Genomic DNA, 17,741 nt, shown 5'->3' with positions numbered 1-17,741 from the left:
TCAGACATATATGAAGACTAAATTTGTGCACTTATTGAAAAACCATCAGTTTCTAACAGAGGAATCTTAAGAATAAATAAAAATAAGATTTAATTAAAAGTTTGTTCTATTTGCCTCAGATTTCTATATCACATTGCACTATTACATGTACATCCAACTGAACAAATCAGCATATACTGTAGCACTATATATTTAAAATTTATACATCCTTCAAAGAAAGGTGAATAATAAATACAAGACATTGTTAGATATAATAAATGATTCATCACTGCTGTTCTGGAGCGAAATAAATTTTATCCTGTGTTATGCTGTAAATACTGTAGTATAACCAGGAACTTGCAAGAGCATTACAATAAAGTCTTAAAAGTAACTGAAGTGTCTGGAAATCATAATATTCTGGGATAAAATAGGATATTTAAGGTAGATCAAATCTATTACACAAGGCATTCTTTGCTGTTATCTTGCAAAAGCATATAGAAGTATGTATTTTCATTGAGCAAGTACTGTTTGAAAAGATGCAAAAAAATTGTCTTTTTTAGCATAAACATATATATTGTGAAATAAACATTTTATAAACCCTCTATCAAGGGGGATAATTGGTGGGAAAATGATCTATAGAAATGTAATGTAATGTAATGAAAATTTGAGGTTTTTTTTTTTTTTAATATATATATATATATATATATTAGAAGAAATAAATTTGGTGACCCCAAATTTTCTTTTTGAAATAATGTCAGATAATTGTTTAGAAATTTTATCTACTAATTTTTTAATAGTTAGCGAAACTGAAAAATTTCTACAGAATCTAAAAAAATTGCCTATATTTAGGCTCAAATTATCTCAAAATTAAGTTTGGCGATCTTTATTTTTTATCTCAAATTTTTTATTAAGTTTGTTCTAGGTCATCTTTGAGGAAAATTAGGAAATTTATAGAAAGTATAAGATTAATTTACCTTAAAATGAGTTTCCAGGGAAAATGAAGTGAACTAAATGACTCACAAGATGCTATAAAAGTAATTTAAAATTACAAATAATAATTGCATTACTTTACACCATGTTTTACAGACTGGGTTTTAGAATTTCATCACCAACTTAGTTCCATTACATGTTTAATGTGGCTTCAGTCTTTTAATAATTCTGGAGGAAATATTTAAGAGCAAAAATATCCACAAAGAAAAACCCTATAACCCACCACTATTGAAGGTGTAATTAATAACAGGCTCTGATAAATATATAAATTATTTCCATTGTATATGTATTTACAATAAATCAACAGACTCACATAACATCAATGTAATGTGTAACACTGAAATAAACTTAGGAGTTTCTTCATATTTTTTTCCTGAACTGAAGAAGGAAAGGACAACATCACCATGAAAGTGCTAATACAATGTATCAAACACAAATATACACACATAACTAAAATCCATGGACACTTTCTTTGCCCACTTTGAAGCATAAAGTGAAGATGAAGAACCACATTAACACTACATACATTTTAATGTTATATGTAAAAAAAAAATAGGGTTTGAATTTATTCCTGCAAGAGGAATCCATGTATCATCAATTCAATATCAAACCAAAAATCTTGTTTTTGAATTGAAGAGCAGACATACTAAACTGTGGTTTTGACAAATGACATAATAAAAAAGAACTAACAGATCTATAATCGAAAAAAAAAGAAGAAAAAATCATCAACTCATGGAGGTCAATAATTCAGACAAGAGTTGACAGTCACGAAACAAAGTTTAACTACAAATTAAAGTGTATGCTAACAATCCTAAAAAATCCAAATATCATTTTTTATAATATGAAGGGACTCACCTTTAATATTATAAAGGAGTTTAGAAGAATCAAGAGGACAAGATCAGTCACTGATTAACCTAATGTAAACATTCTTTAATACCTTTGAATAGGTTACCATTTAAAATTTACATCTTAAGGTGCATATTATTTACAATCTGTTTTCAATGCCAGGAGTATAATTGCTATCTCTTTTACAGACTGATGCTGGTACAAAAATGGAAAGACTATAACAAGTAATAAATATCAACAATTTTAACAAGTCTTCAAGACACTACACAACCACTAAATGTTCCTGGGTCTTTCTCTGACATTGGTGTTTCTTTTTCTTTCACTGGTGGTAATTCCTTCTTTTCTTTATCTGTATCTTTACTCTATAAATATTAAGTTATAGTGTTAAAAAATGTCGAAGACTTCAAAATCATAAGTCAGAATTATGCACACTTCTATGGCACATCATGAGATATACAATCATCAAATTAATTTTTAGCATCAGTTCTTTTCATAGTTGAAAATTAACCACTATTTTCCTACCCCAAAACTTTTTGGGTTATTTATACACAATTCAACATTCTTAACCTTCACATTATCATGACTTACTTTAAAACTAGCTAGATTTTTGTTCAGTATTAAAATCAAAGTGCTGATAGCACTGAAGGTTTTTGATTTTTACTTTTAAATACTGTAACCATCGTTTTTCTTTTGACCAGCCATTACATGTAAATCTGCATTTGAACACATTTGAACACATTTGAACACATTTAAAAACTGCAACCTTTTCTTTGAGTTATTTTCAAAAATATGTGTAAATACAATTCACCCAAAAGGACACCAGAAAATCACTTATTAGCTCTCAAGAAATGCTGACATTAATTTACCTCATTTTCTGGTTTTGGTGCCATTTTTGCATCCATTTTATCATAAACCTCTTTGGTCCATTGTGGATTCAAAGAGGCACCTTTAAAGGGTTCTGGTGACACTAAACCATATGTGGCTTTAAGTTCTAACTGTGGTGCATCATAAGGTAGTTTTTGGTGATAGCTAGAAATAAATGTATCTACATATAAAAGCGTCCTGTCAAGTAAACAGCTAATAAAATCAGTGATGTAAAATGACATTTCATTTTTATGCATAAATATAGTGGTTCATAATTGAATATAACAAAATAGATTTGAAGATATCAATAAAAGTATATAACAATATGTTCTATAATAATTTTTATCCTGCAATATAATGCTACTTTCTATATGAGTGCATGGTGTCAAATATTCATATGTGATAGTATAGAAGTTGCATATCACCTTAAAGTTCTGCCCATGTATAACTATAAAATCAACTGAAGTGCTATATCCTTCATGGCTAGCATTACTTATAAAATTTAAATGTTTTCCTTGTAATTTGCATAATTTGATACAATGTTGTTTTTTTTAATTCAATTAACGTTATGAGACTCTGCCCACAAATTATATGGGAATATGAGGTCATTGTAGGCATTTATTTTATATTTACAATTTTATTCAAGCTAGAATATTGCTGTGCTCATAATGGAAGATGAAAAAAATAATAATTTTCTAGTGTAGTCAATTATAAAAAAAACTATTGCACTGGGTTGGGCATTGGCGATAATGCTGTACTCAGCCAAATTATTCATTTTCTTCTTCACTTGACTGATATTGTATATTTATTGTAAGACATCTATAATGAATAAAGGAAGACAAAGAGACAGATTTATGGAAATAGAAGCAGGTCTGTTTTTTTTTAGTTGGGGATATTGTGCAATTATGGTTAAACCTGCCTAAAAATTCAACTGAACAATCTCAAACCTGTATATTCTGACAATGATTGTCTAAATATAGTATTTACATTGTTACTTAACTTGTGCTGTCCAAAATCCTCTAATCTGACACAATTTTCTAGTTTTAAAAAGAAATAATATATATTCTACTGTACATAACAAGAAAATTTTTACAAAAAAAATCTCATAAAATACTTACATCATACCATTTTCCCGTTCACATTTCTCTAATGTCCGTCGAAGGATGGGTCCAAACTTGCGGAAAAACAAATGATTCGCAGGTCTAGCAAATGTTCCAAGACCTTTGGCTGATGCGTATTCTTTGCATAAAAGTTCAGCTTTTTCATACACTGAAAGGAAGGAGAAATGTTATTATAACCTAACTATCACATTACGACCATTATCTACAGCTTCATTCTAAAAAGCTTACGTAGTACTCCATCTAAGAATTATGAAAAATGTAATTCATGGTTGGAAAGTCGACATATTTTCATTTTTGACATTTTGTTTAAAATGTTATACTAAACAGAAATTAACATGTGGCTTTTCATATAACCCCTGTTCATAGGAGATATAAAATATAAAGAATGTACTATAGAATTCAAAATTAAGGTAGACAACTCTGTAAATGACAATGAAACACAATAGAAACTACTGAATTTTCAGTGTGAATTATCTCCTAAGAGCAGCCAAATTAGAATGAATGATCATACATTTCATCATAAAGACCCACAAAACAACGTAATTGCAAAAATAAACAAAATGTAGCCTTTTTTGAGGTGTATCACATTTTACAAAATTTGAATGACTCTTACAAAGACTGCTACTTAACGTAAAAATAGTCTACACATAACTTCCTCATATCAGGGATGTCTTGACTGTTGTTTTCCACCTTCTCAAAAAATAAATGTGGACCAGTAACTGTTAAAGTATTGAATTTGGTCTTACTAGTATTGCATTGAATGGAAGGTATACTGTGAAAGAACTTAAATTCATGGATACCAATTTTCGTTGATTAGGGAAGAAACACAAATACATGGATTCTTAAATTTCATGGTTTTGAGGTTTTCAGTATACAAATCAATGGGAATCTTCTTTTCGTTTGGAACCACGAAATTGGTACTCCACGAACAATAGTATTTTCACACTATATGGATGAGGCCAAATCAGATTGACTCTTATACAATATTCCACATCACTGTTAATCTGTTTATTCTTGGCATCCACTTACTTTTAACACCCTCTTGTAACCCTCTGCAAGCCTCTCCACATTTATCCTCTGCTAATAGAGCCTCCCCATTATAACTGTAAGCCTGAAGTAAAATGATTGATTGATTGAGCATCCGAATAAGATATTTCATAAATTTCAGGATAATAACAGTTGATCTTAAAAAATTCTAAGACAGAGTTAGAAAAAACACATGGAAGAAAGAGCCAACAGGAAGGAATGTCACCCCACCTGGGCACATTTATCTTACTTAAAACAAATCAGTCATTATTCTAAATTCTAAATTTTGCAAGCTTAGCAGAGCCACAGCAACTACCACTTTTTATGTCTTTGGTATGAATTGACTGAAGATTCAGTCCATGACATTCTGCACTTGAGGCAAGCAGGCTACCTTTGAGGCAGTTTTTCTATTCTTAGTGAATGATGAAATATGCATGGGATTTTTGAATCACTTGTCAGTGATACAAAAATGTACAATTTTCAACCATTTAATATTTTCTACCTACATGATGGAGAATTCATATATATTGACATCTGGAGTTAACAAATTAATGTATTTTTGTTTTAACACAAAACTTAACTTTGCCCAAAATAGTTTTGAAACATTCTTTGTTACAAAAATTTCACATCAAAAGTTGAAAATTAATTATATTTCAGACTTAATCTCAGATTTCATGAATAAAAATGTATTTGTGTATATTCAACATGTTTCATCATTAAAACTTACACTTTCAAAGACAGTAAATATGGCAGGTGTAATATCAGACCCTAAACTATCTGAGATTGTTGGTAGGTATAGCAATTTTACAGTATAGAAAAGAAGGAACAAAACATTGTAAAGAAGTCTGGCCGGAGTTTCATAAAAAATCCCAAAATGAGGATTTCCTCCACTGAAATTTTGACTAATGAGATTGCTTGAAATTGGATATTTGAGGAAAAACTCAAGGATTAGAGAAAAATCTTAACTTGAGATTTTTTTATGAAACAGGGCCCTGAATACATACTGCTGATGTGTAGAAAGCAGACTTTAATTGGAAATATTTTCTCCATTTTCCAACAACTTTTTCATCTAGACTTGTTAAAGCATCATCTAAAAAGAATAAACTATTTAATCATTTAGTTTTTCACAGCCATTAAGCACCCACAAACTTAGTCAGTATTCATTAAATGCAAGATTCTTTGCGATAACGTTAACGTGGATTGTACTAATACAGATATCCCAGATTGAAATGCATGTTTCATGAAATAATTGTAAATATTTGATATCTTTTTCCATTTTTTACATGTAATAATATTTTGTTATTTGCTATATATATATATATATATATATATATATATATATATAAACTGTTCATATATCTCATGTATTTGAGGAAATAAAGGAATGAATAAATGAATGAAGTTACATTGTTTTTTTTTTTTTATATTGACTACAGAGCAATTCTCTGTAAGGACCAAAAAATTGGAAAACACAAGTATCCAATATTATTTATTTTTACAGTATGAAGTCATCCTGGCATGTAAACATGGAAAACAATAACACTTTTTATTTTGGTAACCACTGTAATGGTATTTTCAAAGATATTTCACTGTTCTGCTGGAAAGTCATACAACGCCATTTTCAATTGTTCTGTTTCTATGGAAACCGTTACTGAATTTAATTTTAATAGATGCAGTTTCACATACTGTTGTGGCTTTAATATGGGTACTTTACCAACATTAATGTAGAATACAAATGCCAACTTTGAACAAAACTTTAACTCAGGTATAAATATGTTTTTTACAGTGGCCTATTATATCATGAATTCCTTCAAATATCTTTGACCGTATGATATAACGCACTGTGTCACGATTATTTTCTCTATTAATTGTTAAGTCACATGTTAATGTCTAACCATTGCAAGGATATCCAATTGCAATGTCCTTGAGGACCTCTGTTCATAATCATTAATGTTCCGGAATAATGAACATTCTTATACAACATTTCATGGAATAAAATTAACTCAAAACACCATATCACATATCAAAAAAAGATTGTTTGGTATAATATTCCATCTATCAAATTAGCTGGGTTATTTTAATTCATTTTTAGTTCAGAAGAAGGCACCTGACAAAGGAAATCAAAATTCTATTTGTACAAATACAAAAACCAATCATTTTCAACATTTCCTACTGAATTAATTATTGTGAAAGTACTTTAAATCGTGGAAATCAATTTCTATGGGTTATGAAAGAAACACGAATTCCTGCATTCTTGTACTTGTGGTTCTGAGGTTTTCAGGGTAAAAATCAATGGGAATCTTCTTTTTGTTGGGAACGAAATTTCGTGGTTTGGTCTACCCACGAAAAACATGAAAATCAGTACCCAACGAATAATAGTACTTTGACAGTACCTGCTCTCTGATACATTTGTCCCGTTTCATATGCTAAAGCAGCCACTAGACTAGCCTGATGCTTCAGTTCTATTGCCCTGGCTATTGTCACTGAAATGATTTCAATACTATGTTTACTATCAGCTTAACTTTAGCTATCTCATACAACAATACATATAGAGTGATAAAATACTAATTTTAAGTTTGAACATCAGAAGTTCATCTTTGTCAAAAGTAATGACATGTTATTAAATATACATCATAAATGCACTATTTGTTTCCACTGCCTTGTTGAAACAGAATAAGTCCATGCACATTAGAAGGCATTTGTCCATTGTCAGGCTAACAGTTATAACTGATGATAATTTCTGTCAAAGCTAGCATAATAATTCCATTTATATATTTATATCAACAGATAATATAGACTTCGTTAAACATGTTAAAGACTGAGTCTTTTTTTATTAAAAGAATACAATGTAATGTAAGCAACCAGATAAGTCACTACAGAAAGACAACTATGATCCCTTCATAAAGTGACTCTAGATTTTAACTCTACCTTCTTGAGCCTCTGCAGTACACTGGTTTATATAGGCCTCTAGAATACGACCCTCTGTGTCAACCATTGTATCTGTTCCAGAACTAGATGTCAGTTTACCAACTAACTCATCCTAAAATTCAGAGATTGATAAGTATATATACTGTTAACATAGAAACTATAAAATTTCATTGTGAAAAATGTGACATGATTGTGTTTGAAACAATTAAAACTTACTTTTTGGCATTGTAATGTGAAAGTACATGTAGCAGGATTTATCTGGTTAGGTAAAAAAATATAAAATTACATGGTGGTCTAAAAATACCAAAATAAATGCATAATTTCTGAATCTAAAGTATAATGTAACCTAGTGCATAGTAAAAAATATGTCTACAGAATACTGGATCAGAATATGAATGAAGGATCATTTGTTTTAATTATGGCATCAAATTCACAAACAATGTACTAATGTTGTAATCACACCATTAACGTCGTCATTATCAGCTGTTTACAGGAAAATAGATTCTGAACGTCAATATAAACTATTACAGACGTTTAATGTGTACATATGCAGTGGACAGAAAACATATATCAAAAACAAAGGAGAAAGTTCAGTAAGGACCCCTTTTGTCCTCACAATTTGTGCATTTTTGAAAATTTTATCGAAGCTGATTTCTAAGTAGTAGTAGTTTAGTAAAATGGTCGCAAACACTAAATATAAGGTATTTTTGACAAGATTTATGACGTTATTTCAGAAATAACAGTACATGTATGCATTTAAGTAACTTTTACAAAAACCTTTGAAATATTTCAGCAATTTTAAGTTGGTTTTTGTGTGGAAAGGTAGTGGCCATAGGTTTGTTGACTGAAGACATTTTTACATGAGTTGTAACTGACAATTATACACAAAATATATGAAAGACAAGAGTCAACACGCATGTGGCCATTGTTAAAAGAATGAAAAACTGCACAAAATTTTTTGTTTTCCTGCCTTTTTAACAGATTTTCCCGATCTCAGCCAAGTTTGAAGGGAATATACGACCATATAAGTTCAAATGATTACCATAAACCAATCAAATCAACTATAAAACACATTAAAGAGCTGGAGAAACAACATAAAATTTTCTTCATGTAGACTTTGTCTTTGAGGCCAAATTTTGCCCTTACTGAACCGATTTTTTTTACAATCATAGAGCAAAATTATTGTGCGTATAGAGAAAGCATACCCGCACATAAGTAAATATTCCAGCAGCTATGCGTAGACATGTGTGTACCTCCTTTGCTTCTTCCATGTCAGGTCTGAAATAAATACAATTCAAACTCTGAAAATAAGTATAGAAATTTTACATCCATTGGCAAAATTTTCAATTCTTCACAAATAATAAATTAAACAGACCCTGCTTAATTTATAAGTCTTTCTTTAATACATTACTTACTCTTCTTTAGCAGCCAATTTAGCAGCATGTTTTGTGTACCACAGTCCAACATTTACAGCCATATGTGCAGCTTCAAATGCAGAATCCCACTGTTCTCTGTCAATAAAAATTATGATTGATAAAAACAGTTCTTCATATACACTTGTCTAAATTTAGCAGTGGTTTCTTTACAGTTTCTAAAATAAAAATTCTACATAAATAGACTAAATTTGCTGAATTAAATCAATGAGTTAATTCAGCTAGTATTGAATGCAATTATTCTTATATATTTTGTTTGTTTCAAAGTAAAATATAATATAAGAGTAATCAAGGGAACCAAGGTTATAGCGGTAATCAAAAGAATGTAATCCAGGGACAAAGACCAGACATGGAAAACAGACATACACAACAAAGAACATAAAGTAACTAAAATCATACATACAAAGTAACAAAAGTAAATGAGCAACTCAGACTCCACTAAAAACTGGGAGCATGGACCAGGTGCACCGGTAGGGTAAGCGTCCTCTGCTTTTCTAGAAACACATGCCAAGTTGCTCATAAAAAGTCAAGTCCGGGGTAGACAAACGAGGAAAGGAAAACTATGACCCGTTGAATAAATCAGTTTTCATGGTGCTGATGGGTACACCATAACAATCCACGAGTTCATGATGACGACCATAAAACTTCTGTAGTGATGACTTCAATCTTGTAGCAACATAACCCTGTTCCAGAAGCCTATTTGTCAGAGTTCTAGCGCGATACAAAAAGTCTGCGTAGTCCCGGCAAGCTCTGGCATAACGTATGAGTTGCAATATGAACATTCCATACGCAGGAGCCGAAGGAATGTTGCCACAGATGAAAGGAAAGTTGACAATTCTGAATGAAAAGTCATCACGTTTGTCATAAAGTTTGGTCAATAGTTTTCCTTTACCATCGATTTCTAAGTGTAGGTCAAGATATGAGGCTGACTTCACAGTGTCTGTAGTATCTTTTATCTCAAATTCTTTTGGGTAGATGCGATGTATCAAATTCACGAAATTAGGATTGTTTAAAGATAACACGTCATCTATATAGCGGAAACTGAGATTGAAGGATCTAGCCAAACAATATTCTTTCTTTCTGATCAGATCAGCTATAAAGTCAGCCTCATAAGAGTGAAGGAATAGGTCAGCTAGTAAAGGAGCACAATTTGTTCCCATTGCAATGCCAACCGTTTGTTGAAAAACACGTCCATCACACTGGACAAATATGTTGTCGATTAAAAATTCCAGCATTTTGTAAACATCTTCCTCTGTATATTTGGAAGATGATTTGGAATTGTTTCTTACAAAGTATGAGGAATCTCTACCAAGAACTATATATTTGTATCTAGGTGTACCATCTTTTTTGGAAAAACAACGATGTATAATGTTTTTAAGTCGGGATTTTAACTGAGTATGGGGAATAGAAGTATACAGTGTTGAAAAATCATAGGTTTTAATGCTATTATATTCAGATAATAGTCTTGAACTGATTGTCTCCAAAAGATCTTTTGAATTTTTCAGGATCCACATTGAATTAATACCACTACGGGAGTAACAAGTGTTGTGGTAGGACTGTAGACCCTCTTTGACAGTTGTGAGTATAGAAGTTAAAAGTTTTGAAAGAGGTTTGGTGGTACATTTTGCAGATCCAGATATGAAACGTTGTTTGTATGGATTCTTGTGAAGTTTAGGAATCCAGTACATAGACGGTAAATCACAATCATCGTCCTTGGTAGAGAGACCAAAAGAGGATAGCACAGATTTATGGTTTTCCACAATCTCTTCTTTGGAAAGAGTGGTAGCAGTGTAGGTCTTATCACTGCTATTATTTTCTACGTCTACCTCTGATAATAAATATTGGATATAAAACGTTTTGCAGACAAAAACAATGTTGTTTTGGGCTTTGTCTGCTGGTACGACAACATATTTGTCATGTATAGTAGACAATGTTTTTGCTACATCAGGGTCTTTGAAAACTGATATAGCCTTGGCACTCATTGACCTACTTAAAACTTTCATTTGTTTCAAAATTAAAGACCTCATGGCCTTCAACCACTCTGACAGAGAATCAATGTCTTCTTGTTCTCGTTTTATCCATTTTCTTGCATAGTCCTTGACAGCATCCATAAGAACTTTAAAGTTATAATTCCAATTTATGGAGCGTGGTTCACGGTACTTGGGACCTTTAGAAAGGATATTACGCAGAGATTCGTTTTCGATAATGGTTAAATCTCCCGTAACGACGTGACCAGAAGGACCATATTTGAATGGAGAGGTTTTGCAAGAACAGTCAGGTGGTTTAGCCTTGAAGTCCTCAATCTCAAGGTTCTGCAATAGCCTTTTATAATTGAAAATTTTGGATGCTATGGGTGAAGTATAGGAATATGAAATAATTGGTATGGTTTTGTCTTTGAAATATGGGGGAATTTTGTTGGTAACGTTTTTGTGATGGAGGATGTTAGCCAAATTAATTGCATCTATACCTTTGTTGACAAACGGTAGTGGAAGAAATGATCGTTTTTCTTCATCTTGACTTTTCACACAAACTGGTTTAAAGAGTCTGTGGAAACCAATATCCAAAATGATGGCAACAAGTCTGTATAATGATGAAGTGGGGTCAGAAACAGGAGTGTCAAGACTTGTTTTGTAAAGGGAGTGTAGTAGAGTGAGAGGTATAGAATAAAGTTTGGTTCTAATGTGATGAAGTCCAAGAGGTTTTTGTATGAAAGGAAGGAGACCATCTATGAAGACATCATGTAACTTAGGTGACGTATAGTGGCGATGGCCATGACTCATTTCCTGTCTTGGATTTTTGTCAAATAAATTCATCACATTTATGATATTGTTATATTGGCTTTAAAGGTTTCCTATACTTTTGATGTTGTCATTGCATCCGTAAGGTATTGCAGTACCTAGTCTGTGTATCCAGTACTCCTCTCTTCCCCTACGATAGTTTTTACTTAGAACGGGACTGATCGTAGGATGGTAAATTTTTTCTAAAATACGCTTTCATGGAGAGGATTGAATGATCTTGCTGATTAAAGTGTTTATAAATTGTCGGGAATATTCTTTTATTTAATCGTTCTTGCGTTTCTCCGACATATATTAAACCATATAAGTTGCATTCTAATCCATATAATAAGTTTGTTGATTTGCAACTTAAGTCATCGTGACTTCTTGTATGGAAGGTTTTGTTTGTAAGGGAACTGGAGAAGTAAGGGTCGGTTATAAGAATGTTGCATGTTTTGCAATTATAAGTGTTGAAATTTTCAAAAACTTTGTAGATCTTATCACTGCAATTACAAACAAGTCACACATGAACATAAACATCAAATAAGTTTCAAAATAGTTTTTGTTTATGTCTACTTTCAATAACCTAGACATTAGAACATATCAAATCATTTTAACACCAGAACTAATATTGATTAGTCTACAGCACACAAAAGAAAATTTTCCTATAAAATCTAAGCTGCTTAGAAATTTGGGTCTATTTCATTGTAAATCTTACACTGACTTACTGTGTAACATTCCCAAGAAGACTGTTGGTCCATTTGTATTTGAGAGCTTTTCTTAGTTTATTTTCTCCCTCATCAAATGGCTGTATTAGACCAGCTAGTAGAGAGAAATAGTCTGCCGCAGCCTTCTCAACAATCCCTTTGTCATGGTTTGGGTCTGGTAACAGTTCTAATAGTTTACTCCTTGTCTGTCTCAATTCACTAAAAGACAAAGTAAAAAATAAATATCTGAACACATTAGACAGATTAAGTAAAGACCATTTTCTGCATGATAACATTACAACAACAGTGGTTTGATAACTTTAAAGTTACATTTTTGTAATAAATTTTAATCAACATTATTCAAGTATGTTGTAAACCCATTTCATGTCAAAATATTGCATAAAAACAATGAAGTTAAAATAGAGTAGGCATTGCATATAAAAGTGAGCACCATGAGTTTCACCATACTTGAAACTTCATTTTGATATTTTGATTGCGTAATATGTACATTGACGGAATGAAAAACAGTTCTCAATGAGAGGCGGAAATACTTTATATAACCTATGACGTAAACAAATGCACATCAAAGATTTCAGATGCAACTGATCTATTTGAAGATTATAAAATGCTTCTCCTACCTTAGAAAAGTTAGGCTTAGATTTGGATAATATGATCAAAGCTACATTTTTTCTGAGGCAGCTTGGTTCTTGAACTAACAGTGGAACTGAACAGCGGAAAAAGATATGTACACACATTTCAAAAATTTATTGAGCTATAGTCATTTCTTTAAAAAAAAAAAGACCTCAATACTATCAGAAAAGATTAACTTATTTTTACTGTGATGTGATTTTAAATCCAACATGTTTTGTTTGTTTGACTAAGGAAATGTTTATTTAAAAACACTCCATTCTGAGGTTGTAACTACAGACCAAAATTTCAAAAACTTTCAGTGTTCATAATCAACCAGAATGTATTTGTCAGAATGGTAACTTAACTAACCCTCTGAGCAAGCTAGACAATAAACAGGATATTTAGTAATATTATATAGACCTTTCTTTATGGCAGATCTATAGACCATAATACACTGTGAGAATAACTGTATATGGTCACCCATGCACTTGAAATATTTATATATGTATGGTGGTTGTGTGGGTTTTTCCATCACCTAACAGCAGTTAACTATTGTATTCAGTTTTCTCCCCAGGATTTGTGCACAACACAACATTAATAGGTCCCATGTCAAAACGTACTACTTTGTATTAAATGTATTATTTAAAAATTTTATGTGTACTCAAAATGTACATTTGTACATTGCTGATTATGTTTATATGAATTTTTCATATTCTGTAAATATTTTACCTTTTTCCTTCAATTGCAGTCATAACTTTAATTTTTTATTTTTCCATTTATATCTCACACAAATATTAAAAAGATATTCTATCAAATAATGATAAGTAATTCTTCACATACATTTCCACTAATTCATACACACCCAGGGGATTCTTCATTGATGTTTTACCTGCAAATTTTTGCTGACAGCAGACCCATGGGAAATTACAATTTTCCATTTGTTTTGGGGCCTCAATGGGTCATATGAATTTTATATTCATTTGATGAAGAGCATTCTCTATTAAACTCTTTTTCTAGTCTTTGTAACTTTCAATATATTTATAGGTTTAGAATTATCTAATCAAATGTAACAGACAACTGTGGTCTTGAAATTCATGTTGCCAAAAAATTTCAGGAAGTCAGTAGTGTGGAGCTACCCTAGTTACCAGGAAAAATATAAATCTTATTCTTGTTATTAAAAGTTGACACACTAGTTGTTTGGTTTGGTTTTGTTTTTGTTGTTTTTTTTAATTATTATTATGTTAAAATGACGTTCATTTATGACAGAAACCCCATATCATAACTTGCAAAAAAATGTTAAGTCCATATTTTTTTTTCTTCTCACCTGTGGTACTATTTTTAGACTTGGGGGATTTTATGATTTAGTTCTTCACTGGTTTTCACACCAAAAAACCATGTGCTCTTGATACACAACAACATGGCAATGTAAACAAAAGACAGCCATTTCCTTTTTCTCTTCAAAGTATTTAAGAAGTGTCTGATAGAATAAATATTCTATGGGAATTTAATAAGTTCTTTAATAAGGTAAACCAGCTTCTTAATGTTGAAAACATCTTGTAATTGTACAACATTAAACTATGTCTTTGCATTTATAAATAGCCACTTGTTTTTGGCCTGGGATGATAGTCAATTTTGATTGGTTCAGTATAGGATATTAGTATCCGATTGATACCTACCTTAAAATTAATTTGTGGCTGGGTGGGGTTACTGATAAAGAACCTTGTCAGCAATTTCATAATTATCATTGGCTTCAGACATCTGTGCTGTCATGTGATCAACAGACCATAATGTGTTTACTGCTATCGGTTTCAAGAGCTAATTACCTTGTAGGATCCTGTAAATGATCTCAGGGCATACTTTTCCTGTCGTACTTGATTTTTAATCCCCATATTTAACTTTACAGCACAGGACTAAAGCGCAACGCTTTAAGGGCCTGGAGAGAACACTGGTATAATATTTTAAAAAATTGCATATCACTATGTATTTTTTTTGTTTGAGGCTGGTTGTTTAAGTCTTTTATAGTTTTTCTGCATAGGTTGATGAATAGTAGTGCATATGATTGTTTTTTTTATATTCACACTACAAAGACCTCCAACAAATGTGTGTCAAACACTGCTCACATGTGAATTAGATCACCCTAGAGAAGTTCTTATAAAGATTCACTGAAGCTTTAAACAGATGTTACTGTACAAGACAAATTGTTGAAATGTTTCATTTTACATTTTAGCACAATAAATTGGATGTTGCATCAATTCAGTTGAAATTGCAATGAATTTGCAGTCAATATGCTTGATATGTATAACATGTATGCCTAGGGAATATCAAGATACCTATAACAAGTTGTCTTTTAATTAGTTTATACTTTATAAAGGTTTTTTTCTGAATTTTTTGTATTTCTAATTTAAGATTTTTTTTAGGGATTAGGATGAGGATAAAGAAAATTGAAATACAGTTAGGTAACTTCACTAAAAAAACTCAATGAAAGTTGGAAAATGAACTTTGATTTACATTTAATAACAAGAACAAATTAAGAGGCTGTGCATGTAAAAATCAGGCAGACCCTATAAGTGGCACAGGGTATATTATATCCCACTACATTTTTGTTCCAATGTAATGTATATACCACATGTATGTAAAAAAGTATAAAGTTTGTTTTGAATCAACAATGAATGGCTCAGAAAATGAATTAAAGTTCCCTAACAAAGCAACCAAATTATGCTCAAATTCTATCCTTTTTTTCAATGAACTTCAACAGTTCTATATAATTTATTTCTTTTACTTTTGTCATTGCATTTAATCCAAAACCAACATTCAACTTCGAGAAAGAATGCATTTGTGATATGAAATGGGTGGAAACTTTTTGAAAACAAAATTTGTCATGTGCCACCCACTGCCTGAAAACCTAAAAACCATAAATTCAAGAATCCACGTACTTTCACAGTATATACAGTGCAGAAAGAAACATGAGAGAGACATACAATGACTATAACACCACTTTTAGAATGGCAGAAAATATTATTGAAGATGTATTTAGATCTTTTTCGGCATTTAAAAGTAGAATAGCTTACCACTCACAATACAAAGAATTTAGTAACAAAAAATCTCTAGTAGAACATTTTTTTTTATTGAGAACCACTAAGGCAATACTCAGTCACAGTATGTCTTTTGTGTACTGTACAAGAAATTCATCTCCTTCAGATCCTCATTGAAAAAAGAAATGTTCACTGGTCAGAACGGTCGTACATGTCGTATGTATGATGCTATGACACCATTACCCAAGTAAGTTTGCAGATGAACAGTGGGGAAAATTCAGAGCATTAAGACATTGTTTTATAGGGTCACAATGTGACAAAAGGAAGGGATGAAGTAAATTTGGGCAAAATAAAACACTTGGGTAGAATAAAAATAAGTGTTTTACCTGTTTAACTCTAAATTTTTTTCTGATATAGACTAAAGTAACTCTGTTTTAGTGTCATCAAACATATGCACATTAGCACAAGTAATTCAGCATGCTCAGTACATGCACATTTATTTTTCATGATCAATTTCACATGTTGATGGAAAACACATGCAGACTTGTATATATATGTGTGTAACGGAAGAACATGATTTGACTCCTGTTACATGTGCATGCATTTATTGGGGAGAGACAGGATATTCTTATTATTTTTTATTCTTATAATTTTATAGTATGTCCACTGAACTGGATACACATACGCACATTTTTAAAAACTTAGTATCTTTTTCTAAAAGCTTGAAGTTCTGAGTAAAGCACAACATTTATGTATTTGTGAAAGACTCTCTCTGTGAGCTTTTTGTAAACAGATGATCATGAGTCATAAACTCGCATCATAACATAATCGAATTGAGCCGCATAATTCCTGATTGACAGTTTTCTTACGTGAATATTCGTCTTGTTTTCTCGTCTGTAGAAACCCCCCTTAATTCAAATGTGAGGTTGGTGGTTGCTTTTAGAGGATTTCTGTGAAACCAATAAGACATTTTGCAATGTTGACAGTTGATAGTGATGATGGCGACCTCTGTTGAACATATCCTGGTTCCCGGTATTAGCTACTAACAATACACTCTCTTGCGATCGGGAACCAGTCTATGTTGAACAGAACTGTATTTTCCAATGGTATGTCTGAAAACCGGATGAAAACCATACACAACAACGCATAAAAACGGATTTCTTAATGCGTCAGAAATGAGAATGTGTCTAAAATACTATCCATTTTAATCTTGTTACAACAATATCATTTATTTTCCCAACAAGAAAACCATGGACAGAATATTTTTAAGTAATGAATTAATTGCAAAACCCCTCCCTCAGAATATTTTAACTATTCATATATTTTTTTTCCTCCATGTATGTTTACTTAGATATATCAAATCAAAATAAAACTCAGGCACACCACCTTTAACCCTTGTTATGCTGCACTC

General features: G+C 31.5%; 1 protein-coding gene across 1 annotated transcript; it reads right to left on the bottom strand.

Moving 5' to 3' along the window:
* Positions 1 to 845: 845 nt before the first annotated feature.
* Positions 846 to 17,366, bottom strand: LOC148626270 (BRO1 domain-containing protein BROX-like). The gene is made up of 11 exons (XM_088570137.1): positions 17,200 to 17,366; positions 12,690 to 12,887; positions 9,170 to 9,265; positions 8,960 to 9,032; positions 7,755 to 7,866; positions 7,220 to 7,309; positions 5,831 to 5,916; positions 4,830 to 4,911; positions 3,798 to 3,948; positions 2,682 to 2,844; positions 846 to 2,177 (listed from the first exon to the last, which is right to left on the bottom strand). The coding sequence occupies exons 1-11, from the start codon at positions 17,298 to 17,300 to the stop codon at positions 2,070 to 2,072; spliced, it is 1,260 nt and encodes a 419-aa protein (XP_088426263.1). The 5' UTR covers positions 17,301 to 17,366; the 3' UTR covers positions 846 to 2,069.
* Positions 17,367 to 17,741: the final 375 nt, after the last annotated feature.

The sequence above is a fragment of the Perna viridis genome, chromosome 2 (assembly GCF_037379345.1).
Source record: "Perna viridis isolate PV_CMFRI_1.1 ecotype Kerala chromosome 2, ASM3737934v1, whole genome shotgun sequence".
Taxonomy (NCBI): Eukaryota; Metazoa; Mollusca; class Bivalvia; order Mytilida; family Mytilidae; genus Perna; species Perna viridis.
This window is presented reverse-complemented; position numbering and strand designations above follow the sequence as displayed.